Below are 24,971 nucleotides of genomic sequence, written 5' to 3'. Positions count from 1 at the left end.
TTCCGTTTGTCCCCGGGCCATTGTGGAGGACCTCCCAGTGACATGCTGCCTTCCAACGAGCTCCCAAGCCTGGCCTGCTGGCTCAAAAACGAGCCCAGCTTGGAGATCAAAATCACTAATGCACATGGTATGGTGTTTCATGAGTCATTTTCCTCCACGCCATCAACAAAACTCTAGCTCTTCTGCTGCTGATAGAGTAAAGTTGCAACCTTTCTTTCAAAATAGTAGCCCTATTTAGTAAATACAAAAATAATGCTTATGATTTAATATTTTAAAATAACTAATTTAAATTTTGCACAATAATTCCCAATAAATTCTAAATTAAGAAAAAGCTATAAATGCAATTGCTGTAAAGGCTAGTGAAGTGTAACTTTATGTAACACTTTCCTTTATGCTCTTATAACACATTAATTAATCATGGTGTTTATAAAGCTTTTACAATCATTTTCTAGTTTAAACATTAAAATAAATAAAATTAATTGTTTTAAATAATAAATTTATATTTATATTTACTATAAATTAGGTATTTTTAATTTTATTACATCATTTATAAATAAAAATGTCATTTTAAATACTTAATATGGGGAGAAAAAATATAAAATGTTCATGTATACACCTCAAAAAGCACTTTTTAAAGAGCCAATTACTGATTTTATCTCCCCTCTCCCACACACTAATTCATATTAAGAGTTAAGTGTAAAAATGTTTAACTATTTAAAATATTATAAAGTATTAAGTTAATGAGTCTGATTAAAAATGTAAATTTATTAAATTTAATGTTGTGAGTGTTTGAAATACGGAAAGGGAATATAAAAAATTTGCATATCAATTAACCCAAAAACTCTAACTTATATACAGGAGCGAATGGTCCAGACTGAAAATCAATCCAACGGCTACTAAAATCCCACTATGCTAATATTAGTATACAGCATCATAGCCATACACTTGGCCCTCACATCATCCCCTCCTCTCGGAATAATGGAAAAGCATCAAGGTTCTCTTGTAGATGGCCCGAGATCTAGAGGAACGTCAAGAGGAGGCATCGGCAGATCTATAGATGGTATTAATTGCTTCTAATCCTTTTGTATAAAGTGTTTCAACTGTTGCATATGCACAATCTTTGGAGGGTCGGCCTGCTAGACATCATGTCAAACCTTATAAACTTGTGGTCCAACTTGCCGCAACACCCAATACAGTCCTTTCCATTGTGCAAGGAGCCTCTTAGATAAACCACATACCGTAAGATGGGGAAAACAAACCAACACTAAATCATCCACTTTGTACTCCGTATGTGGATAATGATAGGAGTTATAGTGCCATTGTTGTCCCACTTGTATGCAGCCTAAGTGTACAACAAATTCTGCTCAGACAAGTGGAAGAATGTCTGTCAAATACTGATCCCATGACCTAGCATCGGCAGCTTGTGGCAATTGCGAAGGTAAGCCCAACTCCATTGATAATATTGGATCATGACCATAAAAGAGTTTATATGGTGAAGCACCAACAAAACTCTACACCCTTGTGACATATGCATACCAAAAAGAAGGCATCATAATCTAAATGTTAAAAGTTCACATACTTTGCAATCATCCTTTTGAATGTCCGAACGAGCTGTTCCACTAGACCATCTGATTATGGATGATAAGCACTCGTGAAAGTGTGGTGTATCCCCAATCGAGACGTCAAAACATGAAATGCCTAACCCATAAATATGGGACTATTATCTGAAAGAATCCGTTCTAGATAAGAATGTTGGAATACCACTCGATTGAGGAGGAAGTATCCAACAGCAGTTGCAAAGATATTAGCAAAAGCACCAACTTCCACCCAATAAATCAAGTAGTCAAAAGCAATAATAACATACTTATTACCAGCAGTCGACTGTGGAAAAGGTCCCATAAGATCAAACACCACCAACTCAAACAAACGGGAAACTACAATTCACTCCAACCGTCCTTCCGCAACACGAGAGGGAGTATTACAAGCTTGGCACCAAACATAATTATGCACATACCAAATAAAATCACATTGCTTCTTCAACTAATAGAAAGACTTGTATAGCTTCTCAGTTACATGACGATATCCCATATGCCCACCTAGAACAAGAGAATCATGGTAGGCATGGAGAAACCACAGAACAAAGACAGAAAGCACCACCAGCCATAAATGATCATCAGGATCCGTCCCCACAAAATAAAGAAGGCCGTCTTCAAGGTGATATTAAAAATGTAAATGCTAGAAAGGCAGGTCATCAACAAGTGATGCAAGATTCTCAAACCCATCTTGAAGCCTTCGAATCCACGGCTTAATCTTTTGAGCCTCGCGAACCTCATCAAGAGAAGGTAGATCTTGTTGTGCGCCTTATAGACATTGAATATCAAGTATAGCAACTGCTGATAGCATAAAATCCTCGTAAAAAAAATCCACAGATGCTGAAACAATAGGCTCATCAGAAATATGAGAAGAGAGTGGAAAAAGAAAAGAAGCTTGATAAAGGGCATCAGTATCAGCCATAGAACTCCCTGGGCGATGAACAACATCAAAATCATATATCTAAAACTTCAAAACCCATCGAGCAATACAACCAACTAAGTTTTTCCACTTCAATAATAACGTAATAGTAGCATGGTCACCTTCAAATAACATCTGAGAACCATGTAAATATGTATGAAGTTTCTCGAAACCTCAGACTACTGTTCAACACTCCTTCTCTGTCATGGAGTAATTCATCTCCGTTGGTTGTAATGTACGGTTTATATACGCAATGGGATGGCACTGACTAAGCACACTTGATCTCTTTTGCATCAACACACCTCTAAGACCAATGTCATAAACATCCATGTGCAAAATAAAAGGTCGAGTGTAATTAGGATATGCCAAAACCAAAGGAGTTGTCAATAGCCATTTGAGATCCACGAATGCCCACTCACAATCTAGAGAACAGATGAAAGATGGCATTGATGACTTTAGCAACACTTGTAACAGTGCAGTACGATCAAAAAGATGATCCACAAAACGACTGAGATATTGCACCTTGCCCAAGAAGCACTACATATCATTCACACATTTCGGAGTAGGGAAGTTTAGAACAGCCACAAGTTTGTCAGGATCAACTTGCAAACCCTCACGAGAAATACGGTACCCAAGATAAATTGTGTCCTTGGACCCAAACACGCACTTCAACTGCTTCAGTTTTAAACCAACATCATGTAGCCAACCCAACACTTTACAAATATCACGAACGTGCTGCTCCCATGTCCCCTCCGAGTGGATCAGTCACCTCTGGCATATTGCAAAGAACCTTGTCCATCATCCACTGGAAAGTTGCTAGAGCATTGTTCAAACCAAACAGCATCACCAAGAACTCGTACAAACCAAATAATGTACAAAAATTAGTCTTAGGAATATCTTCTTCAGCCATTGGTACTTGCCAGTATCATAAGCAAGATTTAGCTTGGTGAACTAACGACTTCGCCCCAGATGATCCAAGAGATTAGTAGTGTGAGGAAGAGGGTACATATCTGGGATCGTCACTTCGTTTAACGGACGATAGCCGATGCAAAAATGAATACTCCCATCAGGCTTCATCACAAGATGAAGTTCACATGCCTAAGGACTTTGCAACTTCTAAATAACACCCTTCTCCAACATCTTTTTGATGTTTGAACATAAAATCTTGATCTCCTTAGGTGACCGACATGAACAGGAACCTTGATTGGACGAGCATCCCTGGTTGGAATCGGATGACGTGTGGCAATCTTGGCCCCAGATGATATGTCAAATTCAAAGAGATCAGAATACTCCGTCATGAGCCGGTCAACCGCTGCAACACAAAGATTGTCGGAGGGATCAGAAAATGGAAGAACAAAACAAGATGGAAAGATAGGAGGAAATAGTGGGGGAACAAAAGTAATGGAAATAGAGGTAAAAGTAAAGGGACGAAAAGGTATGGAAGTGAAAGAAATGGATGAAATATAAGGAAGTATGAGACAAGGGGGAGAAGCCTCAAAGTCACACTTGGCATGATTGCACTACAACCAATCTATACCAAAAATGAGGTCAAAAGCTTAACTCGGCACCACCCGCAATGACTGCAACTCAAGCTCGAAATCGCTCACACACATAATCAGGTCCACCTCATCCCATTCACATGCATGTGTATGGCTATTGCCATAAAAAATGAAAACTGGTTCTACCGCACGACACAAGTGTAGATGGCAACATGTGGCAACAGATCAAGCAATAGAAGATAAACTTGAACCTGTATCAACCAACACAAAAAGAATAATAGGAGAGCTCTTGTTATAAAAACGAGCTTCAAAAGTGTAGCGCACCTTATCTCTCTCCCCTTAAGCCAACTGAAAAAGGGGCAATTGTTTGATGAGAGAGCCCTTAGTGGCTATTTTATCCCCATTTATTCCCCAAGGTTCCAAAGATCCACGGTGATAGTATATCCAAATCTCAACCCATGATCATATGCACTACACTCACCCCCCCTTCAGAAATGTTAATATCCTCATTGACTATTGACTGACAACCCCTATTGAGCCAAGGGGAATCAACACCTCCATTTCCGCACTCAATCTATCAATCCTTCTATTGTGTAGACCATCTATTCCATGTGAGGCAACTAATCATCCACCCGTTTATCCCCCAAGGTTCCAAGGATCCACGGTGACAGTATATCCAAATCTCAACCCATGATCACATGCGCTACAAAAAGTAAACACTAGATGAACCGGTGCTGAGTGAACCCCTTGATGATACTCCCGAAAGAAAGATGAAGGGGTCACTGACTTATTTGTGCAAGGTCCCTCCGTTACTCATATGACTCTTCGTTTCCCGGATGCATCTTGGTGTCTAAACCTTCCAATGCAACAGCACCAACAAGACGTTACTAACACCAAGGTCTCCACTCAGGGAATAAAGGTCACCAATTCGAAAAGTGCCAACAACACTGATAAGTATGACTAACTTTATCACATGCTTAACAGCGAACATCACGGCCACGACCACGGCCACGACCATGTCCTTGGACTCGAGCAGCAGTAGCATCAACCTCCATTGGAACAGGACCATCACCCATAGGAAGTGGAGTTAAAAGATGTGCAACAAGAAGTGGAAAAGGCGACGTCTCATAACGTTGTGCCAAGCAAAGAGCATTGTCAATAGTGGCGGGAGCAAATGCATGCATAAGTCTAACAAAATCTTGACGAAGTGCTGGCTACAACATTCCTAGCTTGATCCGCTCTGACATATTTGGCTCCACACGAAGCAAAAGACTTCGAAAACGAACACCAAATTGCATCACCGACTCAGATAGCCCTTGGCGAAGACGATGCAATTGTTGGAAGGCATCATCACAGTTGTCGGCATGTCCAAAGGCGCATTTGAAGACGTCCGGGAGAACACTTCAATCCATACGAGTGGTTGCGCTCAAATCATTATACCACTGCAATGCCATCCCTTGAAGACATGTGGGAAACTCACGCAAACATCGAGCATCATCCCAAGAATGATATATGGCAATCACCGTGAAGTGATCGAACCAATGGTACACATCATCCCCAGGATTCCCGCGAAAGAACTCCGAATAAACGTGAGGATTGGCACCAAGAGCAGGAGGAGTTGTACCACGTGCCATGAACGCCGCCATCAACTAAGTTTGGTTGTTCAATTGTAAGCATATAGCATCAAGCAATTGTACCAACTGCTGCTCTAAAGTCAAAGGAAGAAATTGCTGATCTGCCATGAAGATGAACGAAAAAGAAAGAGCAAAAGAAGAGAAATGACAAAAAACTAGAAGGAAATGGTAGATCTAGACAATGCAAAAAACTAGATCTAAACCAAAATCTTGAAAGAAAAGAATAAAAAAAAGGAAATAGAAAAAGCTAAATCTAGATGAAACAAAAGCTAAATCTAAACCAAAATCCCAAATCCAAGCACTCTTTAGGGACAATCAAAAATGCCAATATGAATGCTTGTAATATGGAAAGGGAATACAGAAAATGTACATATCAATTAGCCCAAAAACCTTGATTTATATACAGAAGCGAGTGGTCTAGATTGAAAACCAATGTGATGGTTACCAAAATCGCACTATGCTAATATTAGTATACAGCATCTTAGCCGTACACTTGGCCCTCACAATGTTTATAAAACCTTATAACAAATAGTCTAAACACACTTAAAAATAAATTATAAAGTATTTATTTATAAAAGCAATTGTGAGAGCCAAGTGTACGGCTACGATGCCGTATGTTAATATTAGTATAGTGGGATTTTAGTAGCCATCGGATTGGTTTTAATTTGAACCATTCGCTTCTATATATAAACTAGGGTTTTTAGCTAATTTATATGCACATTTTTTGTATTCCCTTTCTATATTCTAAGTACTCACATTGGTGGAGGTGAGGAGCACTTTTGATTGTCCCTAAGAAGTGCTTGGATTTGGGATTTTAGTTTAAATTTAGCTTTTGCATCATCTTGATCTACGTTTTTCCATTTCTTTTCTTTTGTTCTTTTCTTTCAAGATTTTGGTTTAAATTTAGCATTTTGCATTGTCTAGATCTACCATTTCCTTTTAGTTTTTTGTCATTTCTCTTCTTTACTCTTTCTTTTTCGTTCATCTTCATGGCAGATTAGCAATCTCCTCCTTTGACTCTGGAGCAACAGTTGGTACAATTGCTTGATGCTATGTGCTTGCAATTAAACAACCAAACTTAGTTGATGGTAGCATTCATGGCACAACTCCTCCTACTCTTGGTGCCAATCCTTGCGTTCAACTAGAATTCTTTCACGGGAATCTTAGGGATGATGTGTACCATTGGTTCGATCACTTCAATATTTGGATTTGGATGGTTATTTGCCATCTCTTTGGTATGCATATATCACAAGGGTGCAGAGTTGTATTGGTGGTTCACCATATAAACTCATATATAGTCATAATTCAATATTACTAACGGAGCTAAATTTACCCTCGCAATTGCCACGAACTACTGATGCTAAGTCGTGGGATTAGTATTTAATGAGCATTCTTCCACTTGTCCGAGCAAAGTCTACCAAACACTTAAGTCACGTACAAATGGGACAACAACGACACTACAACTCCCATCATCATCCACCTGTGGAGTACAAAGTGGATGATTTAGTGTTAATCTGTTTTCCCCATCTTACAGTACGTGGTTTATCTAAGAGGCTCCTTGCACAATAAAAAGGACTGTATCGGGTATTGTGGCCGATCCTCCAAAGATTGTGCATGTGCAACGGTTGAAATGCTTTATACAAAAGGAAGAGCAATTAATACCACCTACAGGCCTGCCAATGCCTCTGTGAGACACAAAATCCCTAGGCCCCAAAGTGGAGCCGGAAGGGCGCCACATGGTAGTGGCCGAAGCGAGAGCCAAACGAGCGTAACACGTTTGGACCAAAAGCTCCGACTTGAAAAGTCAAGAGCGGGAGTGGAACTCCCAACGAAGTGCTCGAGGAACGAGCACGAAGCGAGCAAAAGGCGAGGCTCCAAAAAGGGACCCAAAAGGACCAACACATGACACGTGGGAGTGTCCGAAATGGACTCGAGTTGGAGTCCGAGATGGACTCGAGTTGGAGTCCGAAGTGGAGTCCGAGATGGACTCGAGTTGGAGTCCGAGGTGGACCCGAGATGGACCCGAGTTGGAGTCCGAAGTGGAGTCCGAGATGGAGTCCAAGATGGAGTCCGAGATGGAGTCCGAGGTGGACCCGAGATGGACCCGAGTTGGAGTCCGAAGTGGAGTCCGAGATGGACCCGAGATGGAGTCCGAGATGGAGTCCGAGGTGGACCCGAGATGGACCCGAGATGGAGTCCGAGATGGAGTCCGAGATGGACCCGAGATGGAGTCCGAGATGGAGTCCGAGATGGAGTCCGAAGTCGAGACGGAGACCGGGACCGAGACCGGGACCGAGACCGAGACCGAGATCGGGACCGAGACCGAGACCGAGGCCGAGGCCGAGACCGAGCCCGAGCCCGAGTCCGAGTCCGAATCCGAGTCCGAGTCCGAGTCCGAGTCCGAGTCCGAGTCCGGAGCCTGAGAGGGTGAAAGCCCAAAGCGTTCGTCTCCCAGACCCTGGGGGGTTTGGTGAGCCCCAAAAGTATAGTAGGGGGAGGACTGCAGTGGAGCCAGTTTGGCCAGGAAAGGCCAGTTTGGCCCAGGAAGGCCGGACCCAGTGTTGGGTGATGAGCTGCCCACTGGGAAGTCCAAGACTAGAGTGAACACGGACCGACAAGCGGGGTAGCTTGGTGAAGTGTTCAAGAGCCGGCTCTAGTTCCCCCGGGAGATCGACTGGCCGATGCTCCCAGTCCAAGTGTGGGTGGCACTACCTACTTGGATACCTGGTGTGGCTCAACGGAACCCGCTCTAAGCCCATGGCTAGAGCACCTAAAGGCGATAGATGGGGAGAGTACCCAGGTGGCTCGCGTAAGGCCACGGTGTTCCGAAATGTTGTCCCAAAGGCCCAGACTGTGGAAAGGAAGAGGAGCAGTCCTCTGGGGTAGTGACCAAGGACACAGTCATGTGGTGAGGAAGTCCCAGAGGACCGTGGGACTTAGTGGTCGTGCCTGTGGGCCTCGATCCAGTGGCAGTGTTGGCAAACACGGCCAGGGGCAGAAAGGGACTTGGTAGGAACTGACAAAGGGACTTTGGGGAAGGCAGCTCCCCAGGTCTGTGGGCATCCTAAGGATGCTAAGGAGTGGATCTAGGATGACCACTCGTGGACACATGGCCCAGTCTTGGAGAGACGGGGTGGTGATGCAAGTGGTGTTGAACCACTAGTGCAGTAAAGGTGAATGGCCATGGCCTTAGCGTAACGGGCCGAGATGTTAGTGGTACCTTTGGGTGTCGGTCTCAGGACCGGACACGTGGAGCACTTGGACCAGGTGCAAGTGTGGAGTGGCATGGATGCCATTCTTGGGGCTAGCAAGTCCCAAGTCCTGAATTGGACTGATGGAGGTTGTGAATGAGACTCCTCCAAGTGGTCGGAGGTGTGGTTAAGTGACTAAAGTAGAATGGAAAATTTAGTCGCTTACAATTTGGTATCGGAGCTGTTCCTTAGTCCGACTTTTATTGGTGTTCAAGTATATCACCACTAGTGTTGGCATCGGAAGGTCCGAGGAGTGGGCCTATCCTTGAGGAGTAGCAAGTCTGGAAGACATGGCTCTCCATTACAGTTCATGTGTGAACTTGTAGACGAGGTGGTGGATAGAAAAGGGCCAATAATGGAACGACTTTGGGATCTTGGGAACAGTGCAAGGTTTTCCTCATTGAGTTGAGGATGTGATCTGGATGAGCATTTGTCTCAGCAAATTGGCTTAGGTTGTTGTGGTAAACAACTAAAGTTGGGATCACGGGAAAGATAGAGACTCCAAAACAATAAAGGAGTCACAAGATTATCCTCATATAGTTGAGGTTGGTGCTCATGAATGTGAGACCAAAGGTAATGACCGTGGAAGGTCAAATACGGAAGAGGACTCAAGTCCTTGAAATGGTGGCCGGGGCTACCTCTAATAAATGCTGGAACAACCCAAGGAGTTGGGGGTGTATTAAGTGGATGAGTTGGTATTCTCATCACATGGACAAGTAGTCCTAAGGGGCAAAGGTTGCCCCCAGAGAACAAAATCAAGTGTCGGAGTAACACTTGTGAAAATAGTCCTTTTGAGTAGGACCGGAATGCAAGATGTGTATTTCAGTGAGCTAGTGCCTCACAAGTAGGACCTTACAGGTCGGTGGATTAACCAAGTCCAAAACTGCTAGACGACTCAAGTAGAGTCAAGGGATGGTCCTAAAAAGGACTGAATGAAGCATTTGGACTGAGGTGCGTTGTACCCCACAAAGGATGGGGGGGGGATCATAGGATCCAAGGATGAGAACAGAGAGTATCTCATCAATGGCAAAATGTGCCATGCTAAAGTTATGGGAAAGGTGTTCCCAGAAGAAAACAACTTTGACATAAAGTTGTGTGTGACCTCTATGGGGCAGTGCTAACAGATGGTTGGCATGAGAAAGAGCGGTGTTGGTCTTGGCAAAGACTTAGACACGAAGGGAAATGTCATAGAGGTAGGCTCGTGGAGCCGATGGTGTGGAGGCACCAAATGTGCTAAGGTGTGATACCTTGAGGCTATGTTGGTGGGTTCATGAGAACCCCTTGCCAAAGGAATCCCAATGGAAATGGGAATGGCATAGCCTAAGCTGTAGAGCATGCAGTTGGAGTGTGGTGACCCAGATAGTGATGGAGGTGTGAAAGCACCAAGCAATGAGTTGTAGGACTTGACAACTATGAGGCAACTAAGCAAAAGGTGCAAAATAACTGGTTAAACGGGTAGAAAGTAGCTACCCAAGACTTCTAGTATAGGGAAGTCGGATATACCCTTACGGGGGATAAGTTGCTTATGTTGCGATATAGTAAGTCAATGTCATAAAAGGAAATACTCATTGTCAAGAAAGCCATCATTGGGACACCCGAACACTCTAGAACACCAGAAGGTGGTGTTTGATGTCGCGAAGGCAATGGATAAAGCCCAAGGGACTAAGTCCCTAGCGAATGATGGATAGAAGGTGCTATCCAAATGTCCAAGGTTGCGGAGATAGGAGAGGACTGTCTACCCAAGTTGGACAAAGCCAAAAATGGAATTTTGGCAAGGCTAGTGATGGGCATGTAAAGGCCCATAAGCAACAACGTAACCCCAGTGTGTGGGATTATAAGCTGAGCATACCCGGATTGAGGAACCACTCCCTGGGCTATTGGGTAGGTTCATCCCTAAGAATACTTGCTAAGGCATGATAGAAAGTGCAAAGCTATCCTCCTGGTCTGGAGGAGAATGACCGAAGGAAAGGTGTGAAGCCAAAGGCAAGTAGTGTTGGGATGGAACTGAACCATAGAAATCAAAGGGCATATCCAATAGTGGTTATGAAAGTTGGGAGTGGAGAATCAAGAGGGTGCTCGAGGATGTTGTTGCTAGCAACCGTGATGCCATAGAGAGTCTAAAATATGGAATTGTCCATGTTAGACTATATGGCAACTATAAAGCTTGCGAAAGGGGAGGCCTTAGCAAGCTGAGGGACAGAGTTCCTTCAAGGTTCCCAAAGACAATTCTAGGTAGCGTAGTACCTAGAAAGGCCAAGTGTAAATGGTTCATGGAACGCGCGAAATCAGAGTGGCGCAGCAGAAGCGTGGTCTTGAAGCTTGCCATGAGGCAAGGTTATCAAGGTTAGGGAAGTAGTTCCCGAGTGTTCAAAGAAAGGGCTTTGAACGAAAGTCGATGGTCAAGGACTTTCACGCTTATGCAGGAACCATGTTACAATGGTCGGAGAACTTGCCAAGTGAGATTGGCACATCGGGGGAACAAAGACCCTAGTTGAAGGTGATAACTTCAAAAAGGGTGGGCCATGGGGCCGAGCATGGAGGAGTCCATGCATGATCACAGACATGTCAAGTGAGAGGACTTGGTAGTGTGGAGGAACTAGGTTCCTAAGCTGTGATCTGTAGCGCGCTTTAAAAATAGGTTGGTGCACCGGCGTGGGGAGTCACGCCAGGCATCTAGTGTGATGCCGTCCGTAGATGCATATACGGAGGTTGGGTTCGAGTCCCGACCCTCTAGTGCTTGGGTTCGAGTCCCAAATCACTAGGGCGTGGTGATGGTTTGGAATATGAGGACACTCATATTTCGGTGGTCATGGACTCTCAGTGGGGAGACTGGTTTGGGCACACCGCCAAGCGAGGGATGCCTCGGAGTCGTGATGCACGGTTAGATTGCTTAGTGTGAAAGCTCGGCATATCTAACTTGAACGCTTTGGTGCAAGTGGCACCAAGGTCGTGGTGAGTGAGATGGGGACACCTAATCTCAGTTGCTATGAACCCTTGGCCGTAAGGGCTAGCTTGGGTGCACCGCCAAGTGTGGGGGATGCCCCCGGGGTTATAGTCAACAACTTGGAGGTCTAGAAGACCAAGTACCTCTTGGCAACTCTGTTGAGGTGCCAAGGTGAGATCACTAGGTGATCTTATGGCCAGATAAGGACAAGGTCCTTGGTTGGCTAAGGAATGAAGTTCCTGGTTCAAAATGTTGAAATTGAACTGTTTAAGATGGTGTGGCTTGGTCGTGATGACCAAGTGGGAAGAGCACCTAAGGGAAATAAACTATGTCCGTCCGATGGCATAGTAAGTCCGAGGAAAGTAGTCTCTATAAAAGACCCATGGGAGGGTCACAAAGTTGGGCCATGGATAGAGCCCATAGCAGAATATGCTAAAGAGACATACTAGGGGTGAACATCCTCCGGACTTGGCAAAGAAGAGTCTTTGCTATGGAACCGAAAGGATACCTCAAAAATGGAGGTAGCGATCCGATGTTGCTGGGTGCAACAATCAAGGATAGGAGCAAAGGACTAGTGGCCAAAGTTTGGGCCATGAAATTTAATGGAAGGGATCCAAATGGCAAAGTTAGCCAAGGAACACTAATGTGTTCGATGCTAACAGCTTGTGGGAAAGGAAGCGGACTTTCAAGGACGGATCCCTAAGTGCTCCAATTTGGCGAAGTAAAGGCTCCAAGTGAGGGAGCGGTAAGGTAGCCAAATGATAGGGCCATGGACAGCCCTAGCACAAAGTATGATAAATGGAACTTTGCCCAAGGTGGCACGAAATAGAAGAGAGGATGATGGTGCCCTCAAGTAATGAACTTCCTAGGATAGGGAAGTGGAGTTGCACAATCTGTGCAATGCAAGGTTTTGGAGACACCTAGAAAATTGACTTCCAAAAAGTCAAAAGAGTAAAAGTTCCAAGGTGCAAACATTCAATAGATGGAAATTGAGACTACTCGAGAAGGAGTAGTGGGATTGACTTAGAGAAGGGTCTCTAAGAGGTTTAGCGAGAACTAAACCAATAAAAGGGGAGAACCATTACATGTGGTCCAATCAGTCTCTAAGTTGGAGAGACTACGCCCCTTAAAGGATGGACAAGGCATGGTGAGCCTTTGATGTCAAACCATAGACAAAGATTGGCTAGGTGCCAAGGATGGAAATGGTAACACGTGTGGGTGTTACTTTATGAAAGGGTTTACCATTCGATGAGGACATCGAACTTCGTCTATGGGTGGTGGAGTTGTGAGACACAAAATCCCTAGGCCCCAAAGTGGAGCCGGAAGGGCGCCACATGGTAGTGGCCGAAGCGAGAGCCAAACGAGCGTAACACGTTTGGACCAAAAGCTCCGACTTGAAAAGTCAAGAGCGGGAGTGGAACTCCCAACGAAGTGCTCGAGGAACGAGCACGAAGCGAGCAAAAGGCGAGGCTCCAAAAAGGGACCCAAAAGGACCAACACATGACACGTGGGAGTGTCCGAAATGGACTCGAGTTGGAGTCCGAGATGGACTCGAGTTGGAGTCCGAAGTGGAGTCCGAGATGGACTCGAGTTGGAGTCCGAGGTGGACCCGAGATGGACCCGAGTTGGAGTCCGAAGTGGAGTCCGAGATGGAGTCCAAGATGGAGTCCGAGATGGAGTCCGAGATGGACCCGAGATGGAGTCCGAGATGGAGTCCGAGATGGACCCGAGATGGAGTCCGAGATGGAGTCCGAGATGGAGTCCGAAGTCGAGACGGAGACCGGGACCGAGACTGAGACCGAGACCGAGACCGAGATCGGGACCGAGACCGAGGCCGAGGCCAAGACCGAGCCCGAACCCGAGCCCGAGTCCGAGTCCGAATCCGAGTCCGAGTCCGAGTCCGAGTCCGAGTCCGAGTCCGGAGCCTGAGAGGGTGAAAGCCCAAAGCGTTCGTCTCCCAGACCCTGGGGGGTTTGGTGAGCCCCAAAAGTATAGTAGGGGGAGGACTGCAGTGGAGCCAGTTTGGCCAGGAAAGGCCAGTTTGGCCCAGGAAGGCCGGACCCAGTGTTGGGTGATGAGCTGCCCACTGGGAAGTCCAAGACTAGAGTGAACACGGACCGACAAGCGGGGTAGCTTGGTGAAGTGTTCAAGAGCCGGCTCTAGTTCCCCCGGGAGATCGACTGGCCGATGCTCCCAGTCCAAGTGTGGGTGGCACTACCTACTTGGATACCTGGTGTGGCTCAACGGAACCCGCTCTAAGCCCATGGCTAGAGCACCTAAAGGCGATAGATGGGGAGAGTACCCAGGTGGCTCGCGTAAGGCCACGGTGTTCCGAAATGTTGTCCCAAAGGCCCAGACTGTGGAAAGGAAGAGGAGCAGTCCTCTGGGGTAGTGACCAAGGACACAGTCATGTGGTGAGGAAGTCCCAGAGGACCGTGGGACTTAGTGGTCGTGCCTGTGGGCCTCGATCCAGTGGCAGTGTTGGCAAACACGGCCAGGGGCAGAAAGGGACTTGGTAGGAACTGACAAAGGGACTTTGGGGAAGGCAGCTCCCCAGGTCTGTGGGCATCCTAAGGATGCTAAGGAGTGGATCTAGGATGACCACTCGTGGACACATGGCCCAGTCTTGGAGAGACGGGGTGGTGATGCAAGTGGTGTTGAACCACTAGTGCAGTAAAGGTGAATGGCCATGGCCTTAGCGTAACGGGCCGAGATGTTAGTGGTACCTTTGGGTGTCGGTCTCAGGACCGGACACGTGGAGCACTTGGACCAGGTGCAAGTGTGGAGTGGCATGGATGCCATTCTTGGGGCTAGCAAGTCCCAAGTCCTGAATTGGACTGATGGAGGTTGTGAATGAGACTCCTCCAAGTGGTCGGAGGTGTGGTTAAGTGACTAAAGTAGAATGGAAAATTTAGTCGCTTACAGCCTCCTCCTGACATTTCTTTAGATCTTAGCCTGTCTACAAAAAAACCCTGATGGTTTTCCATTATTCCGAAAGGAGGGGATGATGTGAGGGCCAAATGTATGGCTACAATGCTATATACTAATATTAGAGTAGTAGGATTTTGGTAACCATCAGATTGGTTTCAATTTGAACCACTCACTCTTGTATATAAATTAGGGTTTTTGGGCTAATTAATATGCACATTTTTTATATTCCCTTTCTATATTCCAAGCACTCACACAATAAGAATAATTTTTAATTTTTAATTTTAATAATTTTTTACAACTAGTATTATTTGTTTGTTTTTTATATCTATAATAAGGAAAAAAATTAAAAAATAAATAATAATTTTTTTACTGGATTATAATGACTATTTTTGTTGTAACTTTTATAAGAATGTATTTATCAATTTTTTGTTATTTAAATCTGAATTGTAATATCTTTACTCTTGAATATAACTAAGTTATATACATTAATTTTTAATTAAATAACAGTTTTGTCGTTCTAACTAACAAATTATAAAACTTTCCAATATCATAAGTTTATTGCATTAAATTGATTAATAAAGTGGCAGCCCTTATCAATAAGGAATGGTTGTAGAATGTAGTAAAATAGAAATAAATCTATGATAAAAATATGATTTTATTAATTATTATATCATATTACAGTTTTATTGATTAGCTTTAGGTCACTTTTCATTTAATAAACCTTTTCTTTTCTAAAACAATTTCAATAAACATTCTATTTTGTCCTTGGCAATGATGCAAACAATAATCACAATGGCTATTGACTATGTGAGTAGGTATCCTTCTGACAACACAGTTGTCTACAAAATTGATAACCATACTATACCCATAATTCCGTTAAAACTCCACACATAAAAAGTCTCTGGTGCTAAGAAGAATAAAGCAATTTAGTGTAAGACCTTGTAAAACTCGAGTTTCACTGAGACCGGTTCCTACCATCAAAACCAAGGTCGTCATTATCTACACACAGAAAAGATGATTTTGACGGCTCTAGACAAGCCGGTAGAAGAAAACTTCTGAGACGACTTGGCAGCAAACAAATCAGATTGTGTTACGCGGACAGCAAGAGTAAAAAATGAAATAGAAGGGAAGAGAAGACCGTGTACCTAAAATCGTGCACGATTCACGACGAAGTCGTCCAAAGGACCTCGCCTCCCCTCCTCCGGCTATAAAATGCCTGCCCCTCCCTCATATAGCTCCATCAGTCTTTTCCAAGCTCGCAAGATGGCTCATCTTCGTTTTGTTCTATCCTTCCTCCTAGCAATCAGCTCCATCTTGTTTGTGCATGCCGCGGATGAAGATATGCTGCAGGACTTTTGCGTTGCAGACAATGGCTCCAAGATCAAAGTAAACGGCGTGGTCTGCAAGGCGGCCGCTGATGTGAAAGCCGAGGACTTCAAGTCGAGCCTGCTGGCGACTCCCGGGAACACCGACAACAAGCTCGGCTCCAACGTCACGCTGGCGAGTGTCAACAATTTCCCCGGTCTCAACACCTTTGGTGTAGCTTTTGCCCGCGTTGACTATGCTCCCGGCGGCACCAATCCCCCCCACGTCCATCCCCGAGGATCCGAGCTGCTCTTCCTCGTGCATGGGAACCTCTTAGTCGGATTCGTCACCACCTTGCCGGACAACAAGCTCTTCGCCCAAATGCTCTATCCCGGAGATCTGTTCGTCTTCCCTCGGGGACTCGTTCACTTCCAGCTCAACGTTGGAAAGGAGCCTGCGGTTGCGATGGCTGGCTTCAACAGCCAAAACCCCGGGGCGACTCAGGTGGCCAAGGCGGTGTTTGATTCCAATCCTCCAATCAATGACGACGTGATCGCGAAAGCATTCCAGATTGACGACCGTGGTCTCATCCAGAAGCTGAGAGAGCTCATCGGCATGACTTGAAAGTTTCTCCAAAGGTTGCGAGGCTGACTTGACTAAGTTACATATATAAATAAATTATTTTTTCAAAGCTCTCACCTTTCGATAGTGGAGACTTTCGTAAGCACAGATAGATAGAATAAAAAACAAACACATCGCTTTCCCGCCAATTTCCATTTTAAACACTCTCTTGAAGCGATTTGCCAGCACATACGTCGATCCAATGCCCGAAACATTACAAACCAGAGCATCCGGCACAAACGGCATGGCACGCAGCAATTCCTCAGCATTCTCCAGTTGCCTGCCACGGCCGAAGATATCGATCATGCAGACGAAGTGATCCCTGCCTGGCGCGATCCTAAAATCCTCTGTCACAAGAAGAAAGAAATCCTTGTTGCGATTCACGGAGCTGATGTAGGCGCAGGCCGGAATGTCACCTTCCACACTCCCATCGAGGACTTTCTCGCCCTCGCCACAATGAGCAAACGCAGTGATCCCTTTATGCGGTAGTGAAGTGAGGTCCATGATCTTCAAGAGAAAGACCAAAACTACACTTTGCCAACTCACCCAAGCCCTCTCTAATCCTCAAGCATGTGTTAGAAGAGGCTTTTGGCAAGTTCAGAAAGTATCTCCTTTAGCCTACTTTGAGAGGATTTCGAGATTTACCTGGATGTATTTGAGTGTGCTGCATATAATAATCGAGTGGCTGGACATGAGAAGGTTCTGTATGGCTCTATCGGGAGAGGCACAAAGAATGTTCTGTGAGGATGTAGTACATTCGAAATCACCGTACGGCTGAGACACGTGGTGACACGTGGTGGATCTGGAGAGTCACGACTCTCACCTTGTATATGTATAGTGATGATGATATCTAAGCGATAAGAGTTTTTCTCTTCTTCCTTAGTTTTCAACATGTTCATTTCATGCTGTGCACGAGATCAGATTGTTTGGCGGTATTCGCGTGCCGAGGTGATCCATTCCATTGTCTTACTTTGTTCTTTGTTTGTCTTTCTCCAGGTATCTCTTTAATTACTTCATGAACCACCAGCAGTTTCCAAGCGATTCTCGCGTGTGGTGGCTTGTGTTGGGAATCATCTGCCTCGTGATTGTTCTTGTTGCTTACGGTAAGAACGGCCAAGTTGTCTTTGCTCAGCGTGGTGTAACGTGTTCCTTGCTTTTTCCAGGGAGACTTTACTTGGGCATGCACACGCCCATCGATGTCTATGCGGGGATTCCCATTGGCTTGTGCCTATTGATGTTTTGGTGCTGCGTTGACGATCATATCGACCAATTTGTCACGGAGGGTGAAAACGGTATGCTGCCAAAATCCAGTTAGATGATACGACGAACAAAAGACACTCTTTTTGCAGTTCTTCCGTTCTGGACAAGCATGTCATTTCTCGTTCTCTTCGCGTATCCAAGGCCAGAATACAAGACACCAAGCTTTGAGTTTCACACTGCTTTCAACGGCGTCGTACTGGGAGTGGTAAGCTCTCCTTCTGTTCTATCCTCGATTCTCATCGATCAATCTCAGGTATATGGATCACACAGATTCTACTCGTATGGCCAAACGACAGCCCTCTCAATCTCAACACTCCAGGACACGCTCAACTTAATCCTGATGAGCAGTGATTTCCAGGCTGTGGTGATGTTCAATTAAGATTGCATTATCGAGATTAGAATCACAAGAACATGGAAAGAACCGGACGTGTCTCCCAGCGTGGTGCGTGTTTGGTCCGGGAATTAATCTTGTGATGTTTGCTCGAGGCGATGTAGCCTTGATTGTCACTGTAGATTGGTGTTGGGCCGGGTGTCGTTGAGGAGGCGGCGAAGCCAGATGGCCTCTTTGCATGCGGAACTAGCCTCCGCCTCACAGCTGGAGCAGGCAACGACGCTCTGCTTCTTGCTGCCAACTGCATTGTGAAGGCTAAACAATATAGCCAAAGCCAGCCCAGTAAGCTTGACTCTTGGCCTTAAGACTGTAAGGAAACATAGACATGCCAATGTTGAGGTCCAGGATTGTCAAGGGTTCTTGCAAAAAGTGGAATTCGAATGGATTACCGCACCTTCCAAGGCGTTGATATCCCCTCTAAAACTAGAAAAAAACTCACTCCAACAAGCGAACGAGGCATGTTTCTAGGTTATAGCATTGAACACAAGGCTTACAAGGTCTACAATCCTGTCTCAAAGGCGCTGATCATCGCAACAGACGTGCATTTCAATGAGACTCCATCAGTCAAGTGGGAGAAAATCTGCCTTTGCCAGTGCTGCCCAATGCCCAATCCGAACGACCTGCGAATCTTCAAGACTCACTGCAGCCGCTCCTCTTTGCAGATCTTCTCGCCAGAACAAGGGCAAGCCACCACCACGGCTGATTGCTCGCAGCTGTACAAGACATCCCTGAAAGTCTTGTGGAGACTTTACTTGCTGGACTGGAACTTCTGGGAATTCCACGCAGCTCTCAAGCCAAGGAAAAATGGAAAGTTGCCTTTATCATTTCCCTTCACCTTGGTGAGACAACCGCCTCATGGACGCAAGCTGGGTAAATTGATGTGTGACTGTAATGGGAGGGAGCGGAGGTGGGGAAGGTGGAGGATTTAGATGAAAAGAGCCTGACGTGTCTCGAAGCGTGAGGTGTCAGCCACATGGCTGTCCGCCTCTTCAATTATCGTGGCAGCACCCGGAAGGCCCGGGAGCTGGCGTGGGCTGACCCTGGATGACCATTCTCCGGGAGGTTCTTTCGAGAAGAGTGTGGATCTTGTTAACAACAGGAAGGCGCAATTCGGAATTGAAAAGCTCGGCCTGCCGGCTCATCACCGAAAACGAGCGCGGCCTGCAACATTCGATGTTGCCGCTGATCATGATCACCAATGCGATGGCAAGAAGTATCTTTCCACGATCCATTCCAGCCACAAAAGCACTAAACATAGTGATGATATCGTTGTATAAGAACCAAGAGCTGTGCTTGCTCCGATACGATTGGATCCAATGGGCCTCCAGTGTTTTATATTCACACAAAAGTTCTCCACCGGGCTTGCTAAACAGTCAAGTCCTTTGCGCGTGCCATCTGTCAAAACAAGACTCGTTAGCTTCCAAGCCAGAACACCTATACGAGCAGCTTTTCAAAGTCCTGGACAAAAAGACAGTTCGCCATTTGAAGTCTGGCACCAAATTACTTTTTCCGTGTATGTGGGATTTCAAGGCAGCTTATGCGCAACTTTGCGTGGGCTAAGAGCATGAGCTAGCTGACCACGCAAATCTACAAAAGACGCGATGCACCCAAGGAGCAACTTATCACGAGAAAGAAAATAAAATCTTAAAAGCTTTAAGAACTTTCTAAGACAACATCCTTTCTAAGAACGTCCTTTAGACTAGTCTGAAACCCACGCCGCATTCGCACTTTTCAATGTTGCCCAGCGCGAACTGAGCCGGATAAACGTGGTAGCACGGCTCCATCGTCTCCCTCACCGAGCAAACCACGCTCTTGTTCTGGTCGCACACGAACTGCACGGGCCGCACGCCCGCCAGCCCCGCCGCCGAGTAGCCAAACGTGGATGGCGGGCTCGTCACCAGGACATCGCTCATCAACAGCAAGTAGATCTCCATCACCGCCTGTGCTGATCCAAGTTCCCTGTGTTTTGCACGCCCTCCACACTCGGCTGGTGGATGGACACCGAGGAGCCGTCCGCTAGATCGTATCCCAGTACCTTGCTGTTGAGCGTCTCCGAGTACTGCGAGTTGAGCGACACCACCAGTACCGCCACCTTCTTGCTGTTCTTCCTCACCGACGATCTGGGAGCTCGCTCCTGGGCGGTGTTTGCGAGCGCGCCTTGTTGCACCAGGCAGTCGAACGTATCCTCGGCGAGGTTGGGCAGATGTGGTTTCGCAGCTGGACCCCGACTAGAAGCTCGGCCTGGGCCAGGTACGCGTCGTAGTACCTGGCCGCCTTGTCCCACACGAAGTCACTGGGAAGCAACACACCAGGAGATGGAACATGGCCTCCTGCTGTGGTCTTGGCAGAAGAAGGCCTTGTCCTAGGCCACCACCACCTCGGGGAAGCTCACGTCGACGCCGCGGCTGCAGTTGGCGAACCCGCCAGGCTCCCAATCCACTTGGAGGCGTCCCACGGCGCCAACTCGAGGTGCTTCCAGCTCGACGGCAGCAGCCAGGAGCTGGATGGAAACGGCTCGCAGAAGAGCGTGTCCAGGTTCTCCAACCTCGAGATCAGCATCGTCCTGTCGGTGAGCAGCGGGTAGAGAAACGCTGCTACTATAGCCACCACCTTGTTGCCGATCCCCTGGCTGGCGGGAACGTAGACGAGGTAGCCGCATGTACTACAGTTCGCGCACTGCTCGGACCCCGGAGCGCACCTCCCGTACAAAGCCTCGTACTCTAGGATTTTCCGTTGGAGCGACTCGGATGGCTCGAAGCTCGTCGATCTTCGGCGGCTGTAGAAGTCGTACTCCTTCCTACTCCTGCAAGTGTCCCTGCCGTTGTAGCTTGTGGTGTTGTTGCTGATGCGGAAGTTTGATCCCATAGTTCGGCTCCGGGACATCATCGCGGAGTCGGAATTTATGTCGAGAACCCATATGAGTAGCAGTGCCGCGGCGGAGAAGAGGAGCACGAAGAACAGCAAGCTCGGGCTGTAAGTTTTCATCCTCCGATCCTGGAAAGTTTTTCTTCGTCGCCTACCGAACTCCACCTCAATGCAAGAAATTCCTCTTAGTTGGTGATTACCAACCTGGAGATCAGAAAGAATTAAGATTTGAGCAACTAAGAAACAATTCCGTGGCTTACCATGTGGACGGGACACGCGACCAAATACTCGAGACGAAGAAGGAAGTCACGGCTCCAGCCAATTGGCTTCGTCGCTCACCATCTTTCTGGTGGAGTCTCACGGTACTGGGACGAGAGCGGTACCAAGGATCCTCCACACGAGCTCGCCTGGAGCTGTCCTTCAAGCTGTTCTCCGTGAGCTCTTTGTTGCTATCCGACCGTAGCAGGGTTTCCACCACTTAGTCCTTCAGAACCAGCCCCTCCAACCGGTTCACCGAGAGATCCGAGCAAACTCAAAGAGTCTGCCCAAGCTGAGAGACAAGATACGGCCCACACAGCTCTTCCGAAACGTTGTTCGAGCACTTCCAAGCCCGCACACCCACTTGGATGGCTGAGAGATGTAGAGCCGAGCATGACATTCCGGAGTTTGCTTTTGGACGGGGGTGGAGAGCCACGCAGTCGCGAAAGATCCCATCGCGCCAAAGGCCTAGCAGCTCCATGTACCCCCGAGAAGGACGAGCCAGAGATCATGTTGCCGGCTCGTGATCGTCCAGCTGAACTGATTCCCTGACATGTCTAACACCCTGAGCAGTTCCCTCTAAACAGAAGAGATATCTGTCCTGTCCGGAGTTCCATCTCCAGTGAGGCTAGAACTTCCAGGCTGTGAACCTTCTGATGGAACAAAACCTTGATTTCTTAAAGGAAGATTCAGCAGCAGCTACCTGCGATTTAAACCAGTTTCTAATGAAGGCTGGACACCAAAGACACGAAGATGAGCCAATCAAAAGGGTGCTCAATTAGCGTACAAACCGGAAATACCGCGGCCTATATACTGGCCTCCGCAAAAACTGCTTGAAAAAGTTTACCCTTCGCGACTCAAATATCACGTCACAAACGCAACAACTGCCGTTCTAGCTTTCCACCGCTCCAATTGTCCCAACGCTCGGCCTGCGCCCCAGCTACATGCCTGTAAAGTGAAGAGAATATTAGCAATCTTGAGATTCAACAACGAGAGTTCACCTTCAAGTTGACTTGGTCGGACCCAAGAGAGTTTTTAAGAACGTCGATTATGTCGTTGTTGAAGAGATTGTCAAAAAGGCCATCAGTTCCCAAAACAATGATGTCCCCCTTGGATCTTGAATTCCTGTAGACGGAAAATTAGCGAAGTTAAGGGAAAAGAAAGAGTACCTCTGCAACCGTCGGATGGTCACCAAAATTTCCAACTTGAAACGGAAAGTTAAAACTATGCTGCATGGGCTCCGAGCTTGCAACTACTTGCCAATTGCGAACTATGATGAACCCCGAGTCTCCCAAGTTTGCTGCGTACAGTGTCTGAAATATATGACCCGACTCAGCCTCAAACATCAAATCCGACTAGCTTACTTGCTCAAACAATGCAGCCACAAGGACCGTTGCTGATCCCTGGGCCTTTGTACTGCCGGCGGCTTTGACAAGCACGTCCTTGGGGTCCGGTTTCCCTTTGCTGTTTACAACCAATGCCTTACAATGTCCCATAAGCTCCCGAGAATACATCCCCGAATCAATGCCTGAAAACCAGTAAAAACTCTTTTGAAAAAACAGACTCAAAGAAAGATTTGTCTTACCTTCTCCGGCCCAGCCCCCAACACCATCAGCAACACCCATCCAGGAGCCTTCAGTGAAGAAAGCATCTTCACCCCCTCTTTGAGCCTGTCAACAGCAAAGCTTAGAAGATCTACAAAAATTAGCAAGTAAGCTTTGCACCTTCTCAGGATGGGGACGCATCGCGGCAGTATAGTCGAGTCGAAGCAACCTTAAAAGCAAGAACACGATGAATTTCACCAATAGCCACGCGAAAAGTAAACAAGCTCACCGGCTGGTAGAATCCGTTTCAGCCTGCAAGATTGAGACTTCAGTATATAGAGAAGGAAAAAAAAAAATTTGCAAACCTCTTCGCCATTTTTGCAAGCCGAGTTGTGTGTCTTGGCCGGTTGTGGGAGGGAAACAGCCGATTCATCGAAAGTAGCATGCGTTGTCTCTTCGGGCGCTTCAAGAGATAGAGAGATCAGCAACACCTCACCAAAAATTCCAAGCTACATTCTTACCTCGCGTACTTAAAGGAGAGGACGTTGCTCGTTGTGAGGCATGCATGATTAGTGCTTGGATCTTATTTTCTTTCCTCGCAGAGAGTTGATTCCACTGGTGGACAAGGCATGGGTTATGGATATGGGTGGGACTTTGGTTGAGCAGCTAAATTCTACTCTCTAGTTTGTGGAATGTTACTCTTAAGATAAAACTATACACTGACCGATCAAACCAGTGAGGCTGGCTGGGCAATTAAACGTTTTTAATATTGCAATGGACTTTGCAGGCTCAACTCACAACAGCGGAAGGGCTCCTGGAACCAGGCAGCAGCAGAGGACATCCACATGACTAATAATGCCTCTCAACTCTACATTATTAACAGCACTACACAATTGGGCACCATAGATGGAACAGGAGTAGTACAAACGATTACATCTTGGTCAGCCAAACTATTCTTTAATAATGTGGTGTATTGTTTAGGTTTTTCCTTGATAAAATGGTAAGTGAAAGTTAAAGTAGAGTAGCCATTAATATTTTTTCCTTGTTTTTTTGCAATAGCAGAGAATTCTAAGAGTTCTTGACTGCTTCATATATAACTAAGATGCATATGCTACTTACAACATTCCTATCAACAACCAGAACTCACTGTGGTCACAATTGAGTCATGCTAGCATGGGTGCCCAACTTTGCCCAACAAGTCCAGGAGCTTTAGAATGCACTGCCACAACCACTAATACTGAGGTCAGCTGACTGATTGACATGCTCACACAGCAGCACAGGAGTATTTCTCAGTTCACTCACCAGTTCACTCACACCACCCCAACTGGATGCTTTCCTAGATTGCAATGGTGGGATAAATTATAAAACTTTTAATATTATAAGTTTATTACATTAAATTGATTAATAAAGTGGCAGCAATAAACATTCTATTTTGCCCATGACAATGATGCAAGCAATAATCACAATGACTAAGACTATGTATGTCTCATGACTATGTGAGCAACTATCCTTCTACGACACTGCAAATTGATAACCTACATAAACGTACCTTTGGTCGATAGACCTACAATCCATAATAATTCCGTTAAAACAAGTCTCTGGTGCCAAGAAGAATAAAGCAATTTAGTGTCAAGCTTTTACCAAGACTGTGTAAAACTCGAGTTTCACTGAGACCGGTTCCTACCATCAAAACCAAGGTCGTCATCATCTACACACAGAAAAGATGATTTTGACGGCTCTAGACAAGCCCGGTAAAAGAAAACTTCCGAGACGACTTGGCAGCAAACAAATCAGATTGTGTTACGCGGACAGCAAGAGTAAAAAATGAAATAGAAGGGAAGAGAAGACCGTGTACCTAAAATCGTGCACGATTCACGACGAAGTCATCCAAAGGACCTCGCCTCCCCTCCTCCGGCTATAAAATGCCTGCCCCTCCCTCATATAGCTCCATCAGTCT

General features: G+C 46.1%; 2 protein-coding genes across 2 annotated transcripts; both read left to right on the top strand.

The window, feature by feature from the left end:
* The first annotated feature begins 16,019 nt into the window (after positions 1-16,019).
* On the top strand, positions 16,020-16,755 carry LOC112342713 (putative germin-like protein 2-1). The gene has a single exon (XM_024664938.1). It carries the CDS (start codon positions 16,034-16,036, stop codon positions 16,697-16,699), a length of 666 nt encoding a protein of 221 aa, XP_024520706.1. The 5' UTR covers positions 16,020-16,033; the 3' UTR covers positions 16,700-16,755.
* Positions 16,756-17,680: 925 nt separating this feature from the next.
* On the top strand, positions 17,681-18,652 carry LOC112342719. Its single transcript, XM_024664947.1, has 5 exons — positions 17,681-17,799; positions 17,860-17,988; positions 18,046-18,161; positions 18,210-18,320; positions 18,470-18,652. Exons 1-5 carry the CDS (start codon positions 17,712-17,714, stop codon positions 18,650-18,652), a joined length of 627 nt encoding a protein of 208 aa, XP_024520715.1. The 5' UTR covers positions 17,681-17,711.
* Positions 18,653-24,971: the final 6,319 nt, after the last annotated feature.

This window comes from Selaginella moellendorffii, unplaced genomic scaffold (genome assembly GCF_000143415.4).
Source record: "Selaginella moellendorffii unplaced genomic scaffold, v1.0 SELMOscaffold_116, whole genome shotgun sequence".
Classification (NCBI taxonomy): domain Eukaryota; kingdom Viridiplantae; phylum Streptophyta; class Lycopodiopsida; order Selaginellales; family Selaginellaceae; genus Selaginella; species Selaginella moellendorffii.
This window is presented reverse-complemented; position numbering and strand designations above follow the sequence as displayed.

Coding starts and splice junctions, on each gene's coding strand:
- LOC112342719 (XM_024664947.1), top strand. CDS start 17,712: ATGAACCACCAGCAGTTTCCAAGCGATTCTCGCGTGTGGTGGCTTGTG. Junction 17,800..17,859: donor GATTGTTCTTGTTGCTTACG/GTAAGAACGGCC, acceptor TGCTTTTTCCAG/GGAGACTTTACTTGGGCATG. Junction 18,162..18,209: donor ACGGCGTCGTACTGGGAGTG/GTAAGCTCTCCT, acceptor GATCAATCTCAG/GTATATGGATCACACAGATT.
- LOC112342713 (XM_024664938.1), top strand. CDS start 16,034: ATGGCTCATCTTCGTTTTGTTCTATCCTTCCTCCTAGCAATCAGCTCC.